The 27,567-nt window shown below is 35.9% G+C and overlaps 1 protein-coding gene across 9 annotated transcripts in view; it reads left to right on the top strand.

The window, feature by feature from the left end:
* LOC131153151 (uncharacterized) overlaps positions 1–27,567 on the top strand; it is a 53,249-nt gene that overhangs the window by 20,866 nt on the left and 4,816 nt on the right. For all 9 annotated transcript variants that reach the window (XM_058105260.1, XM_058105257.1, XM_058105252.1 and 6 more), the window contains 3 exons: positions 11,403–11,476; positions 11,563–11,666; positions 11,908–11,973. In XM_058105260.1, the coding sequence (XP_057961243.1) occupies positions 11,403–11,476; positions 11,563–11,666; positions 11,908–11,973 (244 nt within the window). The remainder of the gene's footprint in view (positions 1–11,402; positions 11,477–11,562; positions 11,667–11,907; positions 11,974–27,567) is intronic.

The raw sequence follows: 27,567 nt of genomic DNA on the forward strand, positions 1-27,567 counted from the left end.
CGCCCTCCAAAATCATCAAAACGAGACTTTATAAGAATGCTATACATGGAAAGTAAATAAGGTCTAGCATGATTCCAGCCCTATACAAGTAAACTGTAAAGTCTATAATATGTCATGCCCTATACATATAAACTAAATATACGCTAGCTGTACAAAATAATGAATTGAAATATAAGGAAATAAATGTGGGCTGAAGTAAGGAAAGAAATCTTTTGCTTTGCTGTTTGCTGTTCCGTTGATTGGCTATAAAGACTAGCTATGCTATACAGATTAAAATGTTGGACAACTAAGAAACAACATTAAGAGACCTTTGGTTTCTTGGAATCTCCACTTTAGGTGACCTCTCAACAATAGGGAGATAGTGGGATTGTCATCTTTGTTATCTTTATTGAATGGGAGTAACCTTTCTTCGGTGAGGGACGCTCGTTCTTGGTGTTTGGACCATTCAGGAGTGTATTCTTGCAATTTTTTTTTTTTTTGAATTTTAATTTGTTCCAACTCTTATTTCTTGGTATATTCTACTATTTGGAAGGCTAAGGTTCCCCCTAAAATAAAGTCTTTCACTTGGTTGGTTGTGCTTAATAAGATAAATACGAATAACTTGTTGCAAATTTGGAGACCTATGAAGGCTCTCTCTCCCAATGTACGTGTGCTTTGTTACATGAATTTTGAGACAATTTCTCACCTTCTTTTGCATTTTGAATTTGCTTGGAGGATATGGAATATGCTTTTTGGCATTATGGGAGAAAATCTCCTTGGGTGGAAGACTTTTTAGATATATCCTTCATAGGCTATGGTAGAAGGAAGGATAGGGCAACTTTATGGAAATGTAGTTTTCTTTCAAGGCGTTATGGAATTTATGGATGGAACATAATACTCGGATATTTTTTGGGAAAAAAATTAAACCAAATGTTGGCTTGGGAAAAAATTAAGTACTTGGCCTCACTGCGGTGTGTCGGTTATGGATTTTTAGAGAGGCAAGCTTCCAGGAGTTTCAAAGAGATTGTAGAAACATGCTGACTTAATAATCTCTTTTCTCTTGGGTATTTTTATTTTTTTAGTTTTGGAGTGTCTCTATTTGTCTTAGTGGATATCCCATTGTCCCTCTTGTAAATTCTTTATCTATTAATGGTATCTTCTTTTGTTATCCAAAAAGAAAAAAAAAAAAAAAAACATCCAAAAAATGAAAGTTATTGAAATGAGAATGTTAAGGTGGCTAAGTGGTATATAATATTAAAAGATAAATTTTGTAATGTATATATTTGCAATAAGTTAGGCATAACACCTGTAGACGATAAGATAAGGGAGGGGTTGCTTAGATGGTTTGAGCATTTGCAACATAGGTCAAGTAGCAAACCCATGAGGAGTGAGCTAATTATTGTTAGTGGCAATACAAGGGGTAGGGGTAGACCTAAAATAACTTGAAATAAGATAGTGGGCGAGGACTTAATAGCCCTTAAATTGTTGGAGAAAATTGCGCATGATTGTATAAGTTGGTGAAAAAAGGATTCATATAATTGACCCCACCAAATGGGACTTAAGCCTTGGTTATTTGTTGTTGTAGTTCAATTCTAAATTTTTAGTTAATCTTATTGCTAAATTAGCCTTGGATTTCACATGTTTTTCTTCCCCATTGGAGGCCAATCAGGATTTGACTACACATCGGGAGGTATCTCACTCAAGGTTCGAAATTGCGGTTGCGAGTAATGTCACGTAATGGTCACAGGTGTCACTAGGCGTGGGAGACACGGGTGTTACGTAATGGGAAGCGAGCATAATGGTTGTGAATTTGTTTCACGGATGCATAACCATGCCCAAATTAAAGAATAAGCATGAAATCTATTAATACATGATTTTTAATGAATTTTGACTACTTTTATTCAACCTACAAATGCTTTTTAATAGCCATTATGGTATTTATATTAATTTTATTGCGCTATTTACAAAAAATAAATAAATAAATAAATCATTTTCTTAATAGTTTGTAATACTTTAATGGGTAAAAAATGTAGAAATGTAATTAAAATAAAGAATTAATAAATTAGAGACATAAAATTATGAAAAATGAGTCAATACTCAATATACATCGACATGAATTTGAAAAATGATTGGTATCAATAGTTGAGTACATGAATAAAATATTACGATATAGCACATGTCACCACCAAAAAGAATGACGTGGAAGATCTTCATAATCTGCATCTCTATCTTGAGATTGGGATTGAGAGTTATCTCCCCACCTTTGTAGAAATACATAGCTCAATATACACATGTTCATGTTATTTCATTGTTGCTCTTGAAAACCTACTAGTGGTAAAAATCCAGTTGATATAGGAGGTGCATAATCTCTTCCTTGGCCATATCCTGAATAATATCCAAGTTGGGGTTGGTGTTGGGTTTGGGTTTGGGGCTAGCTCTAGGTCGTGTGTTGAAGAAGACTCACTAGATCCTAACTCACTAGGATAAGGATGTGACGCATAATATGGATCATAGTGTTGAGGTGGTGGATATGCTTGAAGAGATTCATGTGATTGTGATGATGAATCATCTAAACCAAAGTCTCCAAAACTACGAACCACACTATATGAATCTTCAGCAGAATCACGATTTCGGTGTCGATGACTTCTTCAAGTTTGTGCACCATGACTCCCACTAGGGTCACCACTAGTAGCACTCCACCTCTTAGTTTGTGAAGATTGGTACTCTGAAGGAATACCTAAGTCATAATTTCGGGTATATCATGTAGTCCATAACAACTAGGTGGATTTGTATCCCCATCAAATGATGTCCTTGTGTTAAACCCATAACCATATTCTGCACCGCCACGACGACCACCATCACCCACAATCCCAATCCCAACACCAGACACCAGTACCACCATCATCATCACCTAGTGGGCTCAAACCAAGATTATCATCACTTTGTGTATCTTCAGGGCTTAAACTTGAATCGTGCATGTTTATTTGTGGTTGATCACCTCCTTCTGTAGTACCACCAACCTCTTTATCTAACCAATTTGAGTTGTCTTGACCGTTAAGTAATTGTGTCTCTCTCTCCTCTAACCATAGACTCAAAGGATCATCTTCTTCGAAAATATAGTCCAAATTGATAGGGTTGAAACTATCTTCGATGTCTTGTTGGCTTCTTCTCATTGTATGTTTTAACTTTAACCTCATGTTGAAATGCATAAAAACAAGTTTTTGTAGTCTCGTGTACCTTAGTCTATTTCTTGTTTTCATATGGATACTGCTAAAGGTGCTCCAATTACACTCATAGTTTGGAGCGGATGTGGTCCGACTAAAAATTGTGATTGCTATTTTCTATAGATTAAGAGAACACATGCCATAATGAATCCACCATTCGGCTGCATAAATAATTGAAGAAAAATATATGTTAATATAGTGTATTTTTGAGAAGTCAAATTTGAACATAAAAATGACAAAATAGATCTATTCATCTATTATTTAGCTACATTTACCAAGATTTATTTGTTTCACTGCCCTTTGAGCCAACGGGGTTCCAAATGTCACTTGCCTATCTTGATATAGCAACAACTAAAAAAGGAGGATTGTGAAGTATAATTAATTAATTAGATATATATTATAGAAAGTGTTACAGAAGACTAAAATAATTCATTATTCAATAGAACCAATACTTACTTGATTAATAGCCCGAATTTGAGTGTCTATATCGAGTATTAGATTGGTTATCACTTTTTTAACCCCATCAATGACTTCTCTAGCAACTTCAGGAGAGGGTGGGACACCATAAAGAAATTGAGGGTTCAAAAAATATCCTAATTTTAAATTTACAGACATTTTAATCAAGAATATGTTTTAACACAACTATGCATAATTTAAAAGTTGAAATAATAAAAAATTGTATTTTACTTACACTTACCAGCTGTGTGCAAGTCTTGGTGCAATTGAAAACTCCACCAGTTGTCAATAATTTTCGAATAATCTTTGTAGAACCGACAATCTTTTTGAATGGCCAACTTTGCCCTATCAATTGCCTCGTGTATGAAATCCATGGTTGGTTTTCATCATCATCAACTAATTTAAGAACTTTAACTAAGGATTCTTGTACTTGAATTATATCAAAGGCATTTTCCAAATTCTTTCCCTAAGATAATCTTCTTCGCATCATATGTTTGGCCTAATTTTGTCATCCAAAACCTTGAGTTTCTCCAAACATCATATGTGAACATTTCCCTTAATGCTTGTTTATGCCTAACAATGGTCTCTAAGGCAACAAAGTTGGTGACAATTGAGTGATGGCATAACGAAACAATTCTCTATTATTTGTGAATTTGTTCATGAAATTCACTGTCCTTGTGTGGTTGTGAATAAAAGAGGTTATTATTTTTTCATCTTCTAAGGCCTTCTTCACATTACTTTTCTTACCAATGTCTTCAAGAATAAGGTGTATGCAATGAGTTGGACATATTGTACACTAGATATTGGGCCTCTTTTGCATTAATAATTTCCCTCCCACCTTCATTGCAGCTTCATTATCAATCACTACTTAGGCAACATTTTCATCTCCAATTTCTTCAACCACCTCTTCAATTACGACTACTTAATTTAAAATATACCAGTCATCAAATGACTCAAGTCAATCAAAATTAGAAAATTACTTAAAATAATATTCAGCTGTTCAGCTTGGCGCATCAAAGGTATCAACTTACTTGTGGAAAAAAGTGTGTCTATTGCAATAAACTAAAAAGTTTATTATGTGTTTTCTTGTTGGCCATGACAAACTATCACACATAATGGTTACACCTCTCTCCTTCCAAATGTCAACAAAAGAAAATATAAAATTTATCATTTCCTAATGCTCTTGCTCCAAATATATTTCAAAGACTTCAGAGGGTAATGACCCCATCACCCTCTTTCCAACCTTTGCAGCAACATCAAACTTCGACTGCATAAATGGAGAGTCAGCTACATTCTCTAGAATTCGATTATAAATTAGGAATTTTCTCATTGCTTTTCCTAATTTACTCCTTAAACCCTTTAGAATTTAGGTATTTATTTTTGGTTGCTTGACACTTCTACTTCTTTCTAGAGTCGGATGGATCTATTGCCCTTAATCTAGCTTCAGGGGCATTAGGGTTAATCCATTGTCTTCCACTACTTCCAGCTTCTCGAGCACTTTGTGACCGAGCTCTACCAAAACCACCAGCACTGCCACTATCAGAGCCACTGCCCTGTTCATAATAAGTACCACTTCCACCAGTTCTTGCCCTAAATATTTGCCTCTCTTCCCATTCTTGTTGTGCTCATATGCTTTCTTGTTGAGCAGATCTCATTCTTTCCTCATCTGAATCTTCTTCATCGCTTAAATTTTCAAAATCTCCTCTAATTTGAGCTTCTAGTTCCTCTTGCCTTTTTTGTTTATCTTTCTTTTTCAGTGCATATTGTTGTAGATGTTTCATCATTTCTTCTCTAACCTGCGTGATTACATTTGGACAAGAAGACACCTGACCTTTTTTGTGTGCCAAGTGTTGTTTCAATAGTGTAATTCCCGTTTTAATTGTCTTTCCACATAATTTACATAAGACAGCATGTCTACTACCTTCCACTGGAGTAGCAAATTGTCAACCAATGTCTTCACTAGGTAGCCCTTCACTTCCTTTTTTATCACACGGCATCTTGATGCTTTATTAGATGACTTCTACACAAGTAAAAATTAAAACTTATGGTCCTTATGCAAGAAATTAAGAATAAAATGGTACATAATTAGCAAATTACATAACAATATAACATAAATGATGGATTAAATTTAATACTTTAAGTTGCTAACTATTAAAAATTTTAGTTGACTTATACATAAATAATACAATTATTTATATTAAAATTTACAATATAACAAAATAAATATAGAATTGTAGATCTTAAAATTTAATTATTTAGAAGGCAGTGTACTTGAGTCACTTGACTAATTGTGTAGAAATTAGAATATATTATATATTGTAGATCTAATATTAAATTATTAATTGTCAAGGTATTTAAAAAAATAAATATGTAGATTTATAATTTGCAGAAATTTTTGTATTAATTAATAAATTTTTACTTATACATTAATTGTAAATCTGTATTCTATAGATTCTATACTTTATACTAATTTTTTATATTAATTTAATAAATTATACTTATATAATTATTTACAAATTTACATACATAAAATAAAATAAAAGGAATTAAATAATAAGTATAAACTTAAAAGTATAAAATAAACTAAATTACTAATTTATTAGTAATTTAGTAGGCTACTGTGTAGGCTGTGTAGCACTGTAGTAGGCTGGAGTAGCCTCTGCTGTTTCAAATTAAAAGAAAATATTAGAAAAAAATAAAGAAAGTAGGAAGGCTGGAGTCTGGAAGAAGGCATTCCCAAGTCGCGACAGTGGCTGAATCTACCAAATGGTGTGAGTTTGAGCTGCAAGCCTCAAAATCCTCAAATTTCTTCTTGATTTCAAGATTTCCTTGTAGAATCTACCCTAAACTCTTCCAAATAACATCAATTTTTAGGACATTGTGAAAATCTCCACAGATTGAAGAGCCGACTCAGCCGACCTGCAGAGCACAGCTTCAAACAACAAATCGAAGCTGATTTTTGGGGTTTCGAAGCTTCAGATCTGTAGGTGTAATCTGGACGAAGGAGACGAAGGGGGAAGAAGCAGCAACACGTGAAGAGAAACACAAAAATGAAGCATATTTGAGGAGATAAGGTGTTGGGCCTGTCAGCAGTCATAACGTGGTGTAACAGCCGTTAAGGGCTGTAACGTAAGTATAACACCTGTTACGGGCCATTACGGTTCTGTAACAGCCGTGAATTTCCTGCTCACTGCATTAGCGGCCTGTAACAGTATCGGAGGCCTAACTTTCCATTATGTAATGGCTGTTATTTAATGCCATGATCTCACTTTCCCATTGCTTGCCCCTTCTGACCCTCTCAAGGTTTTGGACACAGGACCTGAACATAAAACCCCTAACTCTAACCATTTTGATATTTTCTGAGAGGATTCCGAGCGTATTTAAAACATACATATATAACAGTTGTAGTTCCAATTAAGCTCTAGTCATTTTTTTTCTCTAGGCAAAGTTCTAGTCCTTCATATATACTAAATATGTACCCAAAAAAATCACTCTCAATCACCTCGTCTGCAAAATGGGACTAAAACTTGCCAATAATGATCAATTAATAGCATGTACTTACATGCAGGAATCAAAAACACGAAAACTTTGTTATAAATTATATCCGTTCCGTATCGGGATCGAACTAACAAAAATGGTTGGGACAACAAATATCTATCTCCTTTGCCATAGCTTACATTCATCAGTCCTTCAACCGTAATAAGAATAATCATTCGTGCATTTCCAACACCAATTTGAAGAATGAATAAACTGCAACAGCTATAGAAGGGATAAAACAGTGGTTGGCTCTCACTAGTTGGGATCAGTGGTGTGGCTCCAGATGGCTTCATCCACAGTCCCTCTTGGAAAAACTCTATTGCTCATCAAACACAGCACCACAACACCATCTTATTAGAAAACACAAATTTGAGAAAAATAACAGTAGTAAGAATTTTCAAAGAAAACAGAAGGCATGGCTTGCGATCCCCTCGCCGCACTACATGTCGTGAACTATATGTATGGCTGCCAACCAAGTGAGGAGGGAGGGGGGGGGGGGGAGGAGGGATTGGGAAGTGGGAGTAAGCAGGGAATGCTTCTTCTGTAAGAAAAAAACCAAACCCTGACATTGGGTTGGACATGCCAATGTCTCCTTTTTAAAAAACACACACAGAGCTGGCAGCATTTAACAACCATGAGATCACCTGCGGCCTGACTTCACGCCAAACTGGACAACAAAAACAACAACAAAACCTAGCCTTAAGTCCCACTAGGTGTGGTCGCCTGTATGAATCCTTTTCCGCCAATTTATGCGATCATGGACCATTTCTTTTGATAGATTCAGGGCTATTAAATCGTTACTCACTATCTCCTTCTAAGCTATTTTAGGTCTACCCCTACCCCTTCTACTGCCCCCCACAGTATCTAACTCACTCTTCCTTATTGGCGCACTATGTGGCCTACGTTGCAAGTGTCCATACCATCTGAGTCATCCCTCTCTTATCCTATCTTTTATGAGAGTTACACCTAACTTATCGCAAATATGTTCATTCCTTAATTTATCTTTCAGTGTTATACCACTCATCCATCTGAGCACTCTCATGTCGGTAACTTTTACATTTTGGATATTCTGTTTCTTCGCCGCTCAACATTTTGATCCATATAGCATAGCTGGTCTTATAGCCGTCCTACAAAACTTCCCTTTTAATTTTAAGGGTATTCTATGATCACAAAGCACACTTGAAGCACTTCTCCATTTTACTCAACTTGCTTTAACTCTATTTATTACATCATCTTCAATTTCTCCTTCAGCTTGCATAATAGATCCAAGGTATCGAAATCTACAAGTGTTATTTATTTCATCATCATTAAGTTTAACTTTGTCTCCAATATTCCTCCTACTATTACTGAAATTACATTTCATATATTCTGTATTATTTCTACTTATCCTAAAGCCTCTGATTTCAAAGTTTTTCTCCATAATTCTAACTCAGCCTCTACTTTGCCCCTAGTTTCATCAATTTACAATATCATCTGCAAGCAACATACACCATGGAACCTCATTTTGAATACTCTTAGTCAATTGGTCCATGATTAACGATCTACCCTCCTTGTTAAAAAAAAAAAATCTATTTGACTTCTATTTTTTCTACTTTTAATGGTTATTAAGTTTTCTTCTCTCTTCTTAAAGCAAGCATTTATTATACTAAAATCATATGACATAGCGAAGTGTAAGATCATCTCCCCAGACTCATTTTTGTCTTCATATCCATATCCTCTATGTGTCCTTTCATAAGTTTTATTATCCCTTCCAACGTGTCCATTCAAATCTCCTCCTATAAATATTTTCTTAGTCCCTGATATGCCTTGTATAATACTATCCATTTCTTCCCAAAATTGTCTCTTAAGATTTTCTGCTAAGTCCACTTGAGGAGCATAAGAACTAATGATATTTATTATCTCTTGGCCTAATACTATCTTGATTTTTATAATTCTATCCCCTACTCTGTTTACATCAACAATGCTATCTTTTAAGTTTTTGTGTACAATAATTTCAACTCCATTCTTATGTTTTTCTTTTCCAGTGTACCAAAGTTTAAATCCCGATTTATCAATTTCTCTAGCTTTCTCCCCAACCCACTTAGTTTCTTTAAGGTAAATTATATTAATTCTTCTTCTAATCATTATGTCTATAATTTCCATGCTTTTACCCGTAAGTGTCCCTATATTCCATGTTGCTAATCTAATCCTAGTTTCCTGAACTTACTTCTTTACCTGCCCACGTCCATAATGATGCTGGAACCCTCACCTATTTGACACCGTACCTGGGCGCCAACACGGTGTCTCACTTCAGGGCGACGACCTAGCCCCCCCTTGCCCACTTTTCGCTAAACGTGGGTGGTACAGGTGCAACGCGGCACTTGTAGGGGATGCCCCCGCAAATATTCACGCCAAACTGGTGAGGGAAAAAAATTTGAAGACTGACGCAGCTCACTGAATGAACGACACAGTCCCACTTTCCCACACTAAGCAGAGCAATCTGCCTGGCAACAATGAATGAGACAACTGCTTAGCAGGTAACAAAATAAATAGTAAATAGAACAATCAGTCAGACCACTTGAATTGTCCCAATATAAGTGAATTCTGATGATTGCAAGATGGTGCCTGTTTACTGTCTTTGGCATTCCGATAATCTTCTTGAAAACCCAAGGATTAGAGACACTCCAACGCTCTCCATTGCAGCTCCCAACAGTCCTGGTATAGTCTTCCACCCTACCCACACCACAGATCAATCAATTCTGGTTTATCATCAGTTCATATACTGTTCATATGGGCAAACTCTTTTTTTTTTTTCAAATCATCAACTACAGGACTTCAAATCCTGGAAACAAGCTCACCAACATGACATCTCCATCCCATCTGGGATACTAGCAGGATGAAAGCCCCTTGGATCACCTAAGTGTTATTAACCATCAATTGCAGCAGAATAAAGTACCTTGAAACCATTAACGATTTCATCCATGGGCTCACCACTATACCCCACAGGATGAACTGGAATGAGTTTAATTGTTGGAAGAGCCATCTCCACTCATCCTCCCCTAGGTTCATGAAAGGTGATTTCCTCCCAGCTAGTTATACATAGCATTAATATAGGATTGTAGAATAGATCAGAATTGAGTTTTTTTTCAGCTTTAAATGATTGATGGAGGTCCATTTGCATGAATTAGGTATTATACTCACATCCAATTCTGATGACTATTTTTCAGTCTATGGTTTATTATGCAATAGTAACCTAGTATGTACCTGTTTTATTGCTGCCTTTTGTCCTTATTCTAATAAAAAAATATATTCATGCAAAAAGGAATGGGGAGAACAAATTTTGATAGGAAATCAGTGAGTTCATTAGTTGACGATTTTTAATGGTCATGAACCTTGGATTTATTTATTTATTTATTTAAAAAAAAATATGATTGCAGCTCCAATTCTTTTCATAAACTACACATTTTCCATCACTTATAGTCTGCAAATATCACTAGACTAGCTATTTCTTTATGTCCTAGTCTATTGAGTTTGTGAAAAATTGGGTTTAATTTTTCTTTATCAGTTGAAATAGGTTTTTTTGCTGAGAAAATAATATAAAGGGATATGTCACATGGATTTGGGTATGCTTTTGGAATCTAGGGTGTCTTAGCATCATATCTCTCCCTCAAATCTAAGGAATGGAGAATTTCTAATGGAAGTGGTTTGCTGTTATCATTGCTTTGGGATAGAATCTGGTCTTTGGTATCTGTACGAGCTTTTGCTCCTTAGCTGCTTTTAGGGGATCTGGTTTTCAGATTCAGTACGATTTTCAGGCTTTGTTGATATGTTCTTGTTCCTTGTTTTTCTTTTTCTTTTTATGTTTCTTTATTTTTTCTCTGTACCTTTTTTTTAAAAAATTTCTAGGAGGATATCATATCATTCATTTTGTTATATTTTTTTCTCCCTTACTGAAATTTCTCTCTCTCAATAAAACAAACCAGCATATCTGGAATGGTGTTTGGCTTGTTTTGTAATATGATTTTTATACAAGACAAAGCAAGTATTATAGGAAAATTTTTGATTACTTCTTTTTCATATCAAGTTCATAATTAAGGTTACAAATGATCTTTCCTTCTTCCACATTGCTCCCTCTGTCTCAAAACTTGAAGTTGACATGGAAAGACTGTTACATTGCATATTTTTGCATGTGCATGCTTGTGTCATCATTATTTTATGATTTTTCAGATTCAATAAACGAGTAGAGGATTTTCCATCCTTGAGAGAATACAATGATTACTTGGAGGAAGTTGAGGACATGAGTAAGTCTACTCAATTATGTTCTACCTGACGTGCAACATTTTGTTGTTTTGACCCAAAAAAAAAAAAAAATGTTTGCCTTTTACAGCATTCAACTTGATTGAAGGAATAGATGTTCCTGCTATTGAAGCCAAAATTGCAAAGTATCAGGAAGAAAATGCTGAACAAATAATGAATTCTCGAGCTCGTAAGGTACATGTAAAAAAGAAAAGATTTTTGTCTTCCTAATCTGCTAAATTTTGTATGGAAGTAACCAAGGTTTTCCGTCTAATCTAAGTTACATATAGTAACACTGTTTTGTTAATCTATGTATGACGTACAGCAACATTGTTTAGACTGCTATAGTTTCATCATTGGAGCATCTGTAAATGCTTTCATTTTCCTGACAAAATATACTTGGGTATTTCTAATTCTAGTGATATTTTTCAAATAGGCTGAAGAGTATGCAGCAGCTCTAGCAGCAAGTAAGGGTCATCCTATGCAAACTGATACTGATGGGGTGAGTTGAGGTTACGGTTTCAGCGTATGCCTTGAGTTATGGATGCTTTTACCATATCTTCTCCTGCCCAGTTGTGGCATAGGACCTCTGCTCAATGGGTGCTCTTCCCTTACCCTCCAATCCCCTCTCTACCAGTGCTCTTATTTTTTAGTAGGCTACAAATGATTGTTCCTCTGAATTTCATGGCTCATCAGGTAGAACCATCTTATTTACCTTTTACTTGAAATATGGTTACTAGAAAATGCTAACACTCTAGCGAACCACGTGTTGGTACGAATGTTCGAAAACATGGAACATTTTCATTCCGAAATGCTAAATCTATTGATCCAGAAAAAAATTTAATTCAATATTTTTCAAATAACTTGACTTTTAATTACCTAAAAGTTGGGAATCATCACCTTCTAATTCTCTTTCTGTCATTATTAATCTATTTCTCAACAGAAAATCTATTTTGCACTGAGAAAACACCTCAACATCCTCTCCAAAATGTACAAGTTCCATTATTGTTCTTATTATTTTTACCAATATATATAGTTATGTATACCCCTAACGTACCACAGTTTAGAGCAGGTGCACTACTGCAATCCCATTCCCATTCCACGAACCAGAATGTTCTACATTCTAGGTAGTATTGGTTGAAACAAAGTACCAAAGTTTCTGTTATTGGCTTGTTCAGAAATGTTTCTCTGGAAGACTTGCACTGTGATTGGATTGTCGTGCTTCGTTAGAGTTTTGTTGTAGTTATTTTCTTTACTTTCATGTGTTCTTTTTTCATTTACTATTGGAGGATTCCTTGTTCTCCATGCGATTTTGTTTTCTTTACTTCTTTCTTTTCTCTTTTCAAAATACAATTATTTTCTTACACACACACATACATATACATATATATATACACAAATATATGTATATATATATTTTGGTGTTTGCAATTTCAACCTTGTGTGCAAGGTTTGAAATCCCAGTCGTGGGTAACGTTGCGTAACGGTCGTGGGACGCAGGAGACGTGGGTGTTACGCAACGGGAAGCTGTGGTAATGGTCGTGAATTTGTTTCACACGTGCACAACCATGCCAAAATTAAAGAATAAGCATGAAATCTATTAATACATGATTTTTAATGAATTTTACCACTTTTATTCAAACTACAAATACTTTTTAATGGGCATTATGTTTTTTATATTAATTTTAGTGTGCTGTTTACAAAAAAAAGTTATTATATTTAATAGTTTGCACTAATCTAATGGGTAAAAAAAATGTAGAAATGTAATTAAAACGAGGAATCAATTAATTAGAGACATAAAATTATTAAAAATGAGTCAATACTCAATATACACATACATGAATTTAAAAAATGATTGGTATCAATAGTTGAGTACATGAATACAATATTACAATATAGCACATGTCACCACCAAAAAGAATGACGTGGAGGGTCTTCATTATCTGCATCTCTATCTTGAGATTGGGAGTGGGAGTTTTCTCCCCACCCTTGTGGAAATACATAGTTGAATATATCCAAGTTCATGTTATTTCGTTGTTGCTTTTGAAAATCTACTAGTGGTGAAAATCCAACATATTGAGGTGCATAATCTCCTCCTTGACCATATCTTGAATAATATCCATAAGTTAAGGCTGGGGTTGACTCTGGTAGTGTGTAGAAGAAGACTCACTAGATCCTGACCCACTAGGATAAGGATGAGATGCATAATATAAATCATAGTGTTTAGGTGGTGGATTGCTTCATAAGATCTATATGATTGTGATGATGAATCATCTAAACCAAAGTCTCCAAAACTACAAACCACACCATATGAATCTTCAGCATAACCACTTTCTCAGAGTCAGTGACTTCTTCTAGTTTGTGCACAATGACTCCCACTAGGGCCACCACTGCACTCCTCCTGGGTTATGAAGATTGGTACTCTATAAGAATACCCAAGTCATAATTTTTGGGCATATCATGTAGTCCATAATGACTAGGAGGATATGTATCCCCTACAAATGATGTCCTTGTGTCATGCCCATGATCATATTTTGTACCGTTGCCGCCACCACCACCACCACCCCCTGCCCCAGTCCCAACACCACTACTGCCATCATCATCACTTGGTGGGCTCAAACCAAGATTATCATCACTTTGTGTACGTTTAGGACTTAAACTTGAATCATGCATGTTTATTGGTGGGTGATCACCTCCTTCAGCAGTACCACCAACCTCTTCATCTAACCAATTTGAGCTATTCTGATCGTCAAGTAATGGTGTCTCTCTCTCCTCTAGCCATGGACTCAAAAGGATCATCTTCTTCGAAAATCTAGTCCAAATTGATAGGGTTGAAACTATCTTCGATGTCCTGTTGACTTCTTCTCATTGTATGTCTTAAATTTAACCTCATGTTGTAATGTATGAAAACAAATTTTTGTAGTCTTGTGTACTTTAGCTTATTTCTTGTTTTCAAATGGATGAGGCTAAAGGTGCTCCAATTATGCTCACAGTTCGAAGTTGATGTGGTCTGGCTAAGAACTCTGATTGCTATTTGGTGTACCTTAGGAGCACACATGTAATAATGAATTCACCATTCGGCTGCTTAAATAATTGAAGAAAAACATATGTTAATATAATGTATTTTTGAGAAGTCAAATTTGAACATGAAAATGACAAAATAGATCCATTCATCCATTATTTAGCTACATTTACCAGGATTTTTTTTGTTTCACTGCCCTTTAAGCCAACGAGGTTCCAAATGTCTCCTACCTATCCCGATATAACAACAACTAAAAAAGGAGGATTGTGAAGTATAATTAATTAATTAGATATATATTGTAGAAAGTATTATAGAACACTAAAATAATTCATTTTTCAATAGAACCAATACTTGCTTGATTAATAGCCCGAATTTGAGTGTCTATATCGGGTACCAGCTTGGTTATCGCTTTTTTATCCTCATCCATGACTTCTCTAGTAACTTAAGAAGAGGTTTGGGCACTATAAAGAAATTGGGGGTTCAAAAAATATCCTAAAATTAAATTTACAAACATATTGATCAATAATAGTGTTTTAACGCAACTATGCATAATTTAAAAGTTGAAATAATAAAAAATTATATTTTATTTATACTTACTAGCTGCGTGCAAGTCTTGGTGAAATTGAAAACTCCACACCTTGTCAATACTTTTCCAATAATATTTGTAGAATCGAAAATCTTTCTGAATGACCAACTTCAATTGCCTCGTATATGAAACCCATGGTTTGTTTTTCATCACTATCAATGAATTTAAAAGCTTCACTAAGGGTTATTGTACTTTAATTATATCGGAGGCCTTTTGCCAAAACTCTTTGCCTAAGATAATCTTCTTCGCATCATATGATGGGCCTGATTTTGTCATCGCATGAGTTACACATGTTGTCTAGTGGAGATTGGGCCTCTTTTGTGTTTATAATTTCCCTCCCGCCTTCATTGCTGCTTCATTATCAGTCGCTATTTAGATAACATTATCCTATCCAATTTCTTTAACCACCTCATCCATAATCTAAAATGAAATTATAGATTTAACAATTACTATTACTTAATTAAAAATATACAAGTCATCAAGTGACTCAATTCAATCAAAATTTGAAAATAACTTGAAATAATATTCAGCTATTCAGCTCGGAACATTAAAGGTATCATCTGACTTGTGGAAAATAGTGCCTCTATTGCACTAAACTAAAAAGCTTATTATGTGTTTTCTTGTGAGCCTTGACCAACCATCACACATAATGGTTACACCTCTCTCTTTCCAAATGTCAGCAAAAGAAGATATATAATTTTTTATTTCCTGATACTCTTGCTCCAAATATATTTTAGAGACCTCAGAGGGTGATGGGCCCTTTCACCCCCTTCCCAACCATACAACAATATCAAGCATTGGCTGCGTAAATGGAGAGTCAACTACATTTGCTAGAATTTGATTATATATTTTTGGGTTCTTGGCACTCCTACTTCTTTCTAGAGTAGGATCTATCGCCCTTAATCTAGCTTTAGGGGCATTAGGGTTAATCCATTGTCGTCCACTACCTCTAGCTTTTTGAACACTTTGTGACCAAGCTCTAACAAAACCATTGGCACTACCACTATAAGAGACGCCACCCTATTCATAATAATTACCACTTCCACCAGTTCTTGCCTTAAATCTTTGCCTTTCTTCCCATTCTTCTTGTGCTTGTATGCTTTCTTGTCGAGCAAATCGCATTCTTTCCTTATCTGAATCTTCTTCATCGCTCAAATTTCAAAATCTCCTCTAATTTGAGCTTCTAGTTCTTTTTGCCTGTTTTGTTTATCTTTCTTTTTCCCTGCATATTGTTTTAGATGTTTCATCATTTCTTCTCTAACCTGCGTGGTTACATTTGGACAAGAAGATACCTGACCTTTTTTATGTGCCAAGTGTTGTTTCAATCAGGTAATTCCCGCTTTAATTGTCTTTCCACATAATTTACATAAGACAACATGTCTACTACCTTCCACTAGAGTAGCAAAATGCCAACCAATGTCTTCACTAGGTAGTTCTTCTCTTCCTTTTCTATCACGCGACATCTTGATGCTTGATTAGATGACTTCTACTCATAAGTAAAAATAAAAATTTATGGTCCTTGTACAAGAAATTAAGAATAAAACGGTACATTATTAGCCAATTACATAACAATATAACATAAATGATGGATTAAATTTAAGACTTTAAGTTGCTAACTATTAAAAATTTTAGTTGATTTATACATATATAATACAATTATTTATTTTTAAATTTGCAATTTAGCAAAATAAATATAGAATTGTAGATCTTACAATTTAATTATTTAAAAGGTAGTGTACTTGAGCCACTTGACTAATTGTGTAGAAATTAGAATATATTATAAATTGTAGATCTAATATTAAATTATTAATTGTCAAGGTATTTAAAAAAATAAATATGTAGATTTATAATTTGTAGAAGTTTTTATATTAATTAATAGCTTTTTACTTATATATTAATTGTAAATCTGTACTCTATAGATTCTATACTTTATACTAACTTTTTTATATTAATTAATAAATTTTACTTGTATAATTATTTACAAATTTGCATACATAAAATAAAATAAATGTAATTAAATAATAAGTATAAACTTAAAAGTATAAAATAAACTAAATTACTAATTTATTAATAATTTAGTAGGCTACAGTGTAGGCTGTCTAGCACTCTAGTAGGCTGGAGTAGCCTCTGCTGTTTCAAATTAAAAAAAAAAAAAAAAAAAAAAAATGAAAATTAGAATTAAGACTGGAGTCTGGAAGAAGGCATACCCAATCCTGACAGTGGCCAAACCTACCGAATGGAGTGAGTTTGAGCTGCAAGCCTCAAAATCCGCAAATTCTTCTTGATTTCAAGATTTCCTTGTAGAATCTACCCTAAACTTTGCCAAATAACAGCAATTTTGCAGACAAATTGTGAAAATCTCCACAGATTGAAGAGCCGACTCAGCTGACCTGCAGAGCACAGCTTGAAACAACAAATCGAAGCTGATTTTTGGGGTTTCGAAGCTTCAGGTCCATAGATCTAAGCTGTACAAAGGAGATGAAGGGGGAAGAAGCAGCAACAAGTGAAGAGAAACACAAAAAAATGAAGCAGATTCGAGGAGATAAGGTGTCGGGCCTGTTGGCAGCCGTAATGTGGTGTAACGGCTGTGAATTTCCTACTCACCGCATTAGCGGCTTGTAACTGTATTGGAGGCCTGATTTTCTGTAGCATAGCAGTCATTTTTAAATACCATGCTTGTGTGTGATCCAAGAAAAAAGAAGTCATTGATTTGGTAATAGAAAATGTGCTACTGCAAAAGATAGAGCTCAATTTAACCCTATACATTTTAACAGAAAAGGAGTTATTTAAGATCGCAACGATGTAGCGTCCCTTCTACATATGACCCGCTATGATGTTCTTAGGGTTTTGCCAGATTTCTTGTTAGTTTAATTATTACATGAATTAGTCAAGGCCTTGGAGATGGGTGGAAATTTTTTTGCACTTTTTCAGGTTAAAAAAAATAATCATCTTTAGGGCACTGGAATGGGTATAGGTACCATATGACATGTACACAGGGACACCAAATGATCCCAATTTCCTAAAAATACAGGATAGAGCAGTGCAAATATAGACCAAAAAATTATTTAATGACTATGATGGGAATCACACTTAGCAAGACCTTTGTGTCTGCCACAGGCATATACATAATCTAGGGATGTTCTAATTATGTAGTTGTCAGTTTTAAGGATTTTACAATTATGTAATTTTCTCATTTTTAGGGATTTGATATTGTTCCTAGAGAATGTTTTTTTATTTATTACTAGGAGAAAAGCTTATATGGAGGATTGGTGTGCAACTGTGAGAAGCAGTTTGCTATATTGAGAATTGAACCCTAATCTAGTCTTGCTTTGATTTTCCCTTCCTCTTTGATTTTTCCTATTTATTTCCCATTACCTTCTTCGGTTTTTGATGCAGGACAGCATCAAGGATCTGAAGCCATGAGAGATAGAATAGAGTAGATACAAGGGGGGATCACACATTCACTTTCTCAATTCAAATTCATCAACAACCACCCCTACATGGCTTCAGCGCACAACTTATAAGAAACCCCCTAACACATGAAATTACACAAATCCCTAAAACAACATGAAATTACACATACCCTTAAAACAACATGAAATTACAAAGACACCCCTAAATACATAAATATTTACAAACAAGCCCTCAAATACACATAATCCTATTCTAATTAAACTTAAGACACAATAACTATTAACTAAACCCAACAATGCCTTGATCTAGATCTTTTGAATCATTCTCTAACGAGGATCTTCCCATGGTCTTGCTTCTTGTCCTAAGTCTCCCTTGGAAAAAATTTGGCCTCAAATTCTGAAATGTTGGAGGATGAAAAGTAAAGCAAACTTGAGCTCTTCTAAAGCTGGTGCTCAAAGATGCTAGAAACCGCATTCCTTTGGCAACACCATGGACGTGAATTGAGAATTGGCATCAATGAACTAATAAGGAATGACAAACTCAAGAATGTTTGAGAGACTTTGGATGTCTTCAAACACATGTATGTCCTTGCTCATAGTGTCTTGGTTGGTTGATAGAATAGGCTTCTTCTTACCATTATAGTGGAAGACGTGTGTTCTCATGTCCTTGAATCACCCAATCATCTAACGTGGAGAACCAAGGAGTGAATGGCCAATATTAATGGGTATGATGTCACACCAAACATTATCAAAGTTGTCACGCATTTGGATAGAAGCCAAAAACCTCTCAAAAACATGGGAAGTAGACTTATCAACCCAAGATATCTCATAAGGCTCTAGATGACGTCTCGATGAAGTCGCATACTAGTGTCCTATGAAGCCACATTCATAGGACATCTTTCATCAATGATGACTTCGCGAATATTTCCTCCACATTTGAGAAAGGCGTGAAAAAGCTTTAACTTGTGCCCAAAGTATGACAAATGGTATTCCTTTTTCCAGTAAATTGTCACCATGTTGTAATTATATATCACCAAAGACCCTTAAACAAGTTGGTATCAATACCGAATCTATTTTTGCAAACCACGAATGTGATTCCCAATGTTCAAGAATTATCTTTAATTCGCTTGTGGTCTAGAGTCCATGCAGATATGAAACAAATTCGCAAAGAAAACTTGCTAAGGCGGCAATGCAGATTTATTTTTATTGCTGGCAGTGATAAATCCAGGCTCCAAGGTGTTGATGGTACACTAATTCTTCAATTTCTAGCCCTTGATATCAAAATGTTGCACGTGCTTGCAAAATTTCCCGCTGCAGATCAAAATATCATGGAAGAAAACCCAAACTATCGTAGCTGGAGCAATTTCTTGCCAGACTGGAAAATACTGAGCAGACTAGCAAGTTTCCTAATGCATAGCTGGACATGGGGTGCTTGAGCCTCTGGTGAGGAGATTTCAGGCAAAGGTAGATCAGGGGGTTGGGATTACAATGGTGTTGTTAGTGTTGTGATGAGATTACAGGAAGTTGGGGATTTCGAAGTGCCGTCGGCTGGGAGATGTTTGGCTGGCAGTGGGGCTTCACTGGTGGCCGGAAGGTGATGAAACTTAAGGGGAAAGAGTTTTGTTCATTCTCTGATGGTGGTGGAGGTGTTGCAAAAATCTTCCAGGGAAGGGGAATGTGAAAAATGAGGACACTACTGGAATTTTTGAAAAAGAAATTTCAGAGCAGATAACATGAAATCAGAATCAAAGAGATGTGGGAGTGGGGGAGAAGCATAGAATGAAGAAGAAGAAGAAGAAGATGAAGAAGAAGGTAGAAGAGAAGAAACTATGAGAAGTAGAAATTCAGATTCAGAAAGAGAGAGAGAGAGAGTTGAGAGAAGAGTGAAAAGGGGAAGATGGGGGGTTGGTTTGAAAATGGAGGAATGGTGTGACTGGTTGGGCTCTGATACCAAATGATGCTGGAAAGCATCAAGGATCTGCAGCCATGAGAGATAGATGGGAGAAAGGGGGAAGAAGGAAGAAGGAAGAAGGAAGAAGGAAGAGAGGATATACAAGGGGGAATCACACATTCACTTTCTCAATTCAAATTCATCAACAACACTTACATGGCTTTCACACACTATTTATAAGAAAGCCTCTAACGCATGAAATTACAGATATACCCCTAAAACAACATGAATTACAAGCACACCACTAAATATACAAATACTACAAGCAAGCCCCCAAATACACACGCTCCTATTCTAGTTAAACTAAACACACAATTAACTATTAACTAAATCTAACTATGCCCTGAACTAGTTCTTGTGAAATATTCTTTAACAAGGATCTTCCCGTGGTGTCCTACACCAGTTTTCTCCAGTTTTTTTTTATTGCTGAATCTCTTTTGCCAATTTGTCCTGCATCAGACTATACAAGTGTACATAAACCTTGACAGCATATAGCTTCTTAGCCTTTACATAACAGTATATAGCCTTGAAAATTGTCAATATATTCTTCCATTATAGATACCAGTCTTATTATAATATTTCATTATTCTCTTTAAGATGTGCTGTGTCCATCTTGGCTGAAGTCAACGTGCCATTAGATATAGGTAAAAAATATTAGCCATCTAGATTTTCTTAATAAATATTGCGTGCTAGTATTTTCTATGATTGGCAGGATAATTTGTATATTTCCTGTTCTGTATTGCTGCGTTTCCTATTTCTGGCAGGAATTCATTTACTCTTTACATTTTCCTGATCTGTATTGTTTGTGGTCTGTGCTGCTCACCATCATTAATTTCTTAGCGATTTGAAGAAAAATGGTGGTCAAGGTTGTGGGTTTAATTCATCAGTTTGTAGACATTTGGTGTTCTAATATTGCTTGTTAGATTTCTTAATTTTTACAATTTTTTTTATTGAAAAAGAAGAGAGATTTTATTGAAGAGAAGAGAAAAGTACAAAAAAGGAGCGTAAGAAATACTCCTTATAATATAAAGAACTAAGGGAATAAAAATTAAAACAGTGCGGTTCGCCAGTCAAGCTGTAGATATGAAAAGGATAACCACTGAAGCACCAGCGGCAAAATCCCACAAGAAGGCCAAATACTGGATCCCATTCCAAACCATAGACGAAGACATCTTCTTTCCCGTGAATATACGTGTAATCCACTCCAACCAGATCCCCCACAAAACAGCAAAAAACCTGCATTTCCACCACACCGAGCCATCTCTACATCTCCCAGATCCAGAAATAAAGATAGCCAAAAATCCTCCGACGACTCCAAATACACCCAAATCTCTCCCAAAAGAGAAAAAAATTAATTAAATTATTCCAAGCCCTCCATGAAAAGGAGCAACAAAGAAACAAGTGAAACAGATTCTGAACTGTCAAAACAAAAAACATACATTTGGAGATAAAGCCTTAAAAGGCCTCCTACTCTGCAACTGATTGTAAGTGTTAACTCTATTACAAACTACTAAACAAAAACAGTTCTTAATCATCTCTGGATTGCCCACCTGCTGGCTATGGCGGGCTTGATCAGTTCACTTGAGTTTGGCAAGGAGGTAAGGGTCCCAAGAGCCCTAGCCACCCTAGGTTCCCGGCCATGCTAAACCCATTCGAACCCAGAACCTTATCCTCCTTCATTCTAAACACAACAACCTTGGTCTCATTTTCCTTAAACGACCGTCTTGACCACTTAACCTACTCCCTAGATAGGTTTCCGCTCCAACCCTTCACATATAGGCATACAAAAATCATCTTCAGTAAACGAACAAGAAAAAAAAATCTGTAATCTCCTCATTTATCAAACAAGAATCAGTAGTACCCCTCTCAACTCCAATTCCCTAATAATATATTAATTAGCAAATCCTCACTTTTTTGGGGTTTCTGAAAGATAGTCAAGACAATAATGCATGATATCAAAAAATAAAACAAAGCATGGATTACATTAACTAGTGCATAGTTCCTAACAACACCCAGCAAACACACTTTGATTTCACATACTAACACCGACTAGTACCCTACAAAACACCCAACTAGCACATGCATTTACATTAGTCACCTTGACACCTTGCTATATGATGGTTCACATGCTAACACATAGCATTACACTTGCACACCCACACAAGTTACGTGGAATATAACATGACCATAAGAACAATTGTGTACACATTAGTACATGCAAAGATGCCCCATCAATAAACCATTATAACACATACTAACCTATTTTTCTTCTATATCATTTTAACAATGTCACATAAGAATGATAATGACAATAATGTGTACATATGTACTAATAAACACACATGCACTGCATAATATTCATTTCCATGCACATCTATGCAAAGCCATTAGAGGAAAAGAAATGCATGTTAATTAACATGTTCATTAACATATGCATATCTACATGCATATATACATATATACATATATATTCACAATGCCCATGTGCAAACACGAACTTTTACCCATGAAGACATGCACCTACATACACCAAAACATATCCATTTATGTTCATGCCGACCTATGTATCAAACTCTCACTTACGTGCGTGCCAAAAGTACACTACATGAATAGAAATTTATACACATGCCCTCACACAATACATATGCATGTCACCTAAATCTATTCTATTGGGCACAAAATACTTCTTAACTCCTCTACATGCATTAAGACATGTTCACATGCATGTATATGTATTAAACACATGGATCTAAGCACACACTCGTGCATGAAATGGCAAAACCAACCCACGACCTACTTATAGCACTTATGATCACATATGCACTCACGCAGTCAAAATGCATGCCTGCACTCCCTAAGAGTCTACACATGCACTCATTCATCTATTACACACGCCAAGCCACATGCATGTTCATATGCCTTCATCATCATGCATCCCATGCATGCATCAGGGCACCCTGAATAGGTACAGCATTCAAAACACACACAAGCGCGCACGCATGGGAGGCCTCTAAAAAAAACCAATGAGAGAAAATAAATAATAAAAATAATAATACTTAAAAGGAAAAAAAAAAAAAAAAAACAGGGGAGAGGTGGCCAATCGGCCAGTGGTCGGAGCTGGGCTACCCAAGTGGTGTAAAGGGGTGAACAAAAATAGATTTTTTTTGTTTTGGGGGGGGGGGGGGACAAGAGGAAAGGGGATAGGTGGGAAACTAATAAGGGTGATTTAGAAGTGGTCATAAGTGCAAGGAGTGTAGGTAGGTGCAGAGAAACACCTAGTTGAAAAAAACATCAATGAGTCAAGTGGAGTGTTGTCATGCAAGGTAGACAATGCTATTTTTGGGGTTCAATATGACATTTTGGCTGTTGACCCAACAGACAATTTGATTTGCTCCAAGCACGAGCACCACTCGTGCATGCATGTGATTTCTCTTGCACTAAATTTTCAATTATTTATTTTTAATTTTTAATTAAATAAATTTTTGAAGAAAAAAAAAAGTTAACAAAATATAGAAAAAAGCGCATTGAGTCCCAAAAAAAATTCAAAAATTAAAAAAAAAATAGAAATGCCAAAAAAATGCCTAAATTTTAGGATTTTCCCCGATTTTTATGCACAAGGTTGAAACTGCACTAGACCATTCCTAATCATTTCAGATTACTATAAATCGCTCAAGATGATAAAAAATGACAAAAAAGAACATAAATGCAGAAAATCGACAAGAAAAACATAGAAATAGGGCTTTTGTCTCGATTTTCGTGCGCAAAACATAAGACTTCACCAAACTAGTTGTACCCATTTTGAACCATTTCAAATCACCTAGAGTTGTCAAAAATGACCAAAAAATGAGTAGAGAAGCTAAAAATTGGCAATAAAAGATAAATTAGGGTTCTATAAGTATTATTTTACTTAACCCTAACATCCACAAAAATTTCAGTGGTCCATTTCTTTAACTCTTTTAAATGCATAAGTTTTTCATCAACCTAAAACCTTCTCAATGCTCCTCACCCTTCTCCCTCCATATATTCCTAACCAAAGAAAAGACCTATGAACGAGCCACATATTTTCAAATCCAAACAGAGTTGAACCCCACTTGACCTTGCTAGATTCTAACCTTGCATTTGGGAGCATGGTATTCGGATCTTGGATTTGGATTTATGTGGATTTGGGTAAAACAAAATACAAAATTGTATTGAGTTTCTTCCAAATCTACATAACTCCAAATCCATGCCCAAACCCATGCTCCCAAATAATACTTAATAGAATAGTGGAATGATCCAACACTGGCCTAGTCAAGACCACTTGAGAAAGGTTTGGAAACTCATCCTCCCACTCACTAGAGAACAGGAATCTACTGAAACAATTAGCTAACTTGCAATTACTGATAAACCTATCAAACTTATTCATACTTGAAGTAATCCTACCTCCCTCTTTTTTCCCTAAGAAATCACACCACATTAAAATCACCCCATGCAACTCATAAACATGTAACTTATCCCAAAAATAAGACTTAAGTGCGGTCTAGTAGGACCATAGACCACTATAAACCACCACTTGCACCTACCCTTCAGTTTCAATAAAATTGACAAAGAAAAAAAAAACCACAGGACTTTCTATTTTGACAACAGAGTCCCACGAGATAAGAATACCCCTGGTGGCCGCTTGAGAGGGAAGAACTTCACACTCCTTAATCCTTACACCTACCATTCGAAATATTATGAACCAACCTCTCAATCCACCCTTTCAAGCTTGGTTTCTTGAAGGAACACAATATCTGGGGAATTCCTAGTTAGAATTTTCCTAATAAGCCCCCTGTTCCTCATGCCTCCACGGCTAATTTTCACAATTTAACTACTTTACCCCATTTACTTCTACCCCTTCCCTCTCGATAATTCACTTTTTGCACTTTTCTCGCCTCTCATGTCTTAGGAGGAACTACTTTCAACTCTTTCCTTGTAACCAGCTTAATATCCTTCCCCTATGGGAGTTTTTGTGGATCCTGATTGTATCTTTCATTCCCTAATAAATTAATTGCAATAGCCCCACCCTCAAAAGAATCTTTTTGGCATGAAAAAGAAGAGTAGAATTAAACAATATAGGAATAGGTAATATATCTCTTTGGGATGGGATATCCTCTTGATCTTTCGAGATAAGTTCATTAGCAGCCATATCCTCATCTTTGTCAGGAACAACTCATCAATGGTATCAACAGGAAGATACTCATTGCTGGAGACCCCTCTTCAATTAAATTCTCTACTTGATTGTCTATATTCTTTTATTGGCGAACACCAGCCTGTGCTTCTTTAGAGAACCTCTGAGAGACATCTTCCCCTTCTTCATTCTGCCCCAAACAATAAACAGTCGCCCAAGGCTGGAATATCAAGTGAATCTTCAGAGTGTGGGCTACCTAGAGAATGGACCAATAGATCTTCATCTATCCCTTGTTCCTCCATCAATTGATCGAGAAATAATCCCTTCTCGGATTCCCACAAACTCTCCAATTCATCATCGAACTCACATAAATTCTCATTATCATCCCTCAATTAACAATTATTGCTTGTTGGACCTTGTCCAACTGATAAATTTTGTTATTTGATCTTTCCAATTCCTTTGAAATTTCTAATATTTGTTTGAATTTTCAGAATAATTGATAATAATCTTTAAAAAAAATTCCTAAATTCTTAACAGAAATGGACAAACTTTCCACCTGACATTAATTGGGTTGTTTCTGCATTTTCTATCAATGAAGGGATATACGTCCATATCACAAACTTTTGTGTAGCCCAAGTCCAGTGTGCCTCCAATGGACCAAAAAAATCACAAAAGTTATTTACATGTCAAAAGGTCTACAAGGTCTAAGATGGCATGAACATTCATGACACAATCGTTTGTACTCCCAATAAATAGGACAAAGTAAAGGGTCCTCATAACAGTGGAAGATCAATAAGATTGTTCAGTTGTAAAAAGTATGAATCCTTTCGTACAAGCAGTTTCTGAGTTCATCCTGTTCCTTTTTGGCTTCAAAGGACCATGTTAAGGTCTCCTCCCGGAGGCCAAGGATTAACTGAACTGAAAACTGATTACACCTTGACTTCAAAGCCTTTGAATGAGACCTCTTCTGATTTACCAGTATTTCCCTTTGCAAAAAACCCATTCTTGAACCTCTTATTGCTTCTGCTTATGGCCAAGAACCTTGCCTTCTGCTGGAACAGGTACAAAGAGCAAGGGAAATAGCCCCAAAATCTTATAGAGTATTTGTTGACAGATTATTCATGGTGCTTCTGTCTCTTCTCTGTCATCTGACTTCTCCCTTGCTCTGAAGGTTCATCCGAAGTCATGGTTTGATCCTTTCACCTGCTCTGCATATATCTGTGGGGTCTCACTTTTTGAGCCCTCGAATCTGCCTGGAAAAGTCTTGAAAGGAATGTAATTCTGGCTTCTTTTAGTTATGTCGAATTTTGGGTTTGAGTTGCTTCTCACTTGCCGCAATGAATTTCCTGTGTGGGTTTGGCCTTGCAGAGGACCCCCTCTCCCAAAAAATAGACACCAAAAGCCGAACTACACAGGTCCCAGTCCTTAATGCGCCTAATAAATGGGCTTTTCCCCATTTTCAGCTCTTCCCCCTTTTGAAATTTAAACTTACTGATTTCCAGCTTCCTGCCATTCATAGTCATTCCCAGCCACTTAAAATACTAGTATGTGCATCCATGCATTCCTTCTTCTTCCCCTTTACAAAGTTGCAATGGCTGTCACAGATCCACCTTCTACCCATCAACCTATTTCTTGTGATCTAACTCTGTAGGTGTTGAAAATTTCTGTCAGGTCACACCCATATTGAGTGAGGGCAGCAGCTCTGGAGAATAAAATTGCCCTTTTCAGGTTTCTTTGGAGCTTTCACCTGTCCCTGGTGCTGATAGTTGCTGGTTACGCTGGCAGTGCTTCAATGTTGTGTTTTCCTTTTGAAACTTGTTTTGGTAAGTTCAGATCACATGGATTCTTGATGTGTGATGATATCCACCACCGTCCTTTTGTACTTGCAGCCTTCTGGAAACATGGTGAAATCTCAGGCATCCAACTGCTACTTTTGAGAGCACTAACATCTCTGCCTTATCCTTCTCAGAACTAG

This window comes from Malania oleifera, chromosome 4 (assembly GCF_029873635.1).
Source record: "Malania oleifera isolate guangnan ecotype guangnan chromosome 4, ASM2987363v1, whole genome shotgun sequence".
NCBI lineage: Eukaryota > Viridiplantae > Streptophyta > Magnoliopsida > Santalales > Ximeniaceae > Malania > Malania oleifera.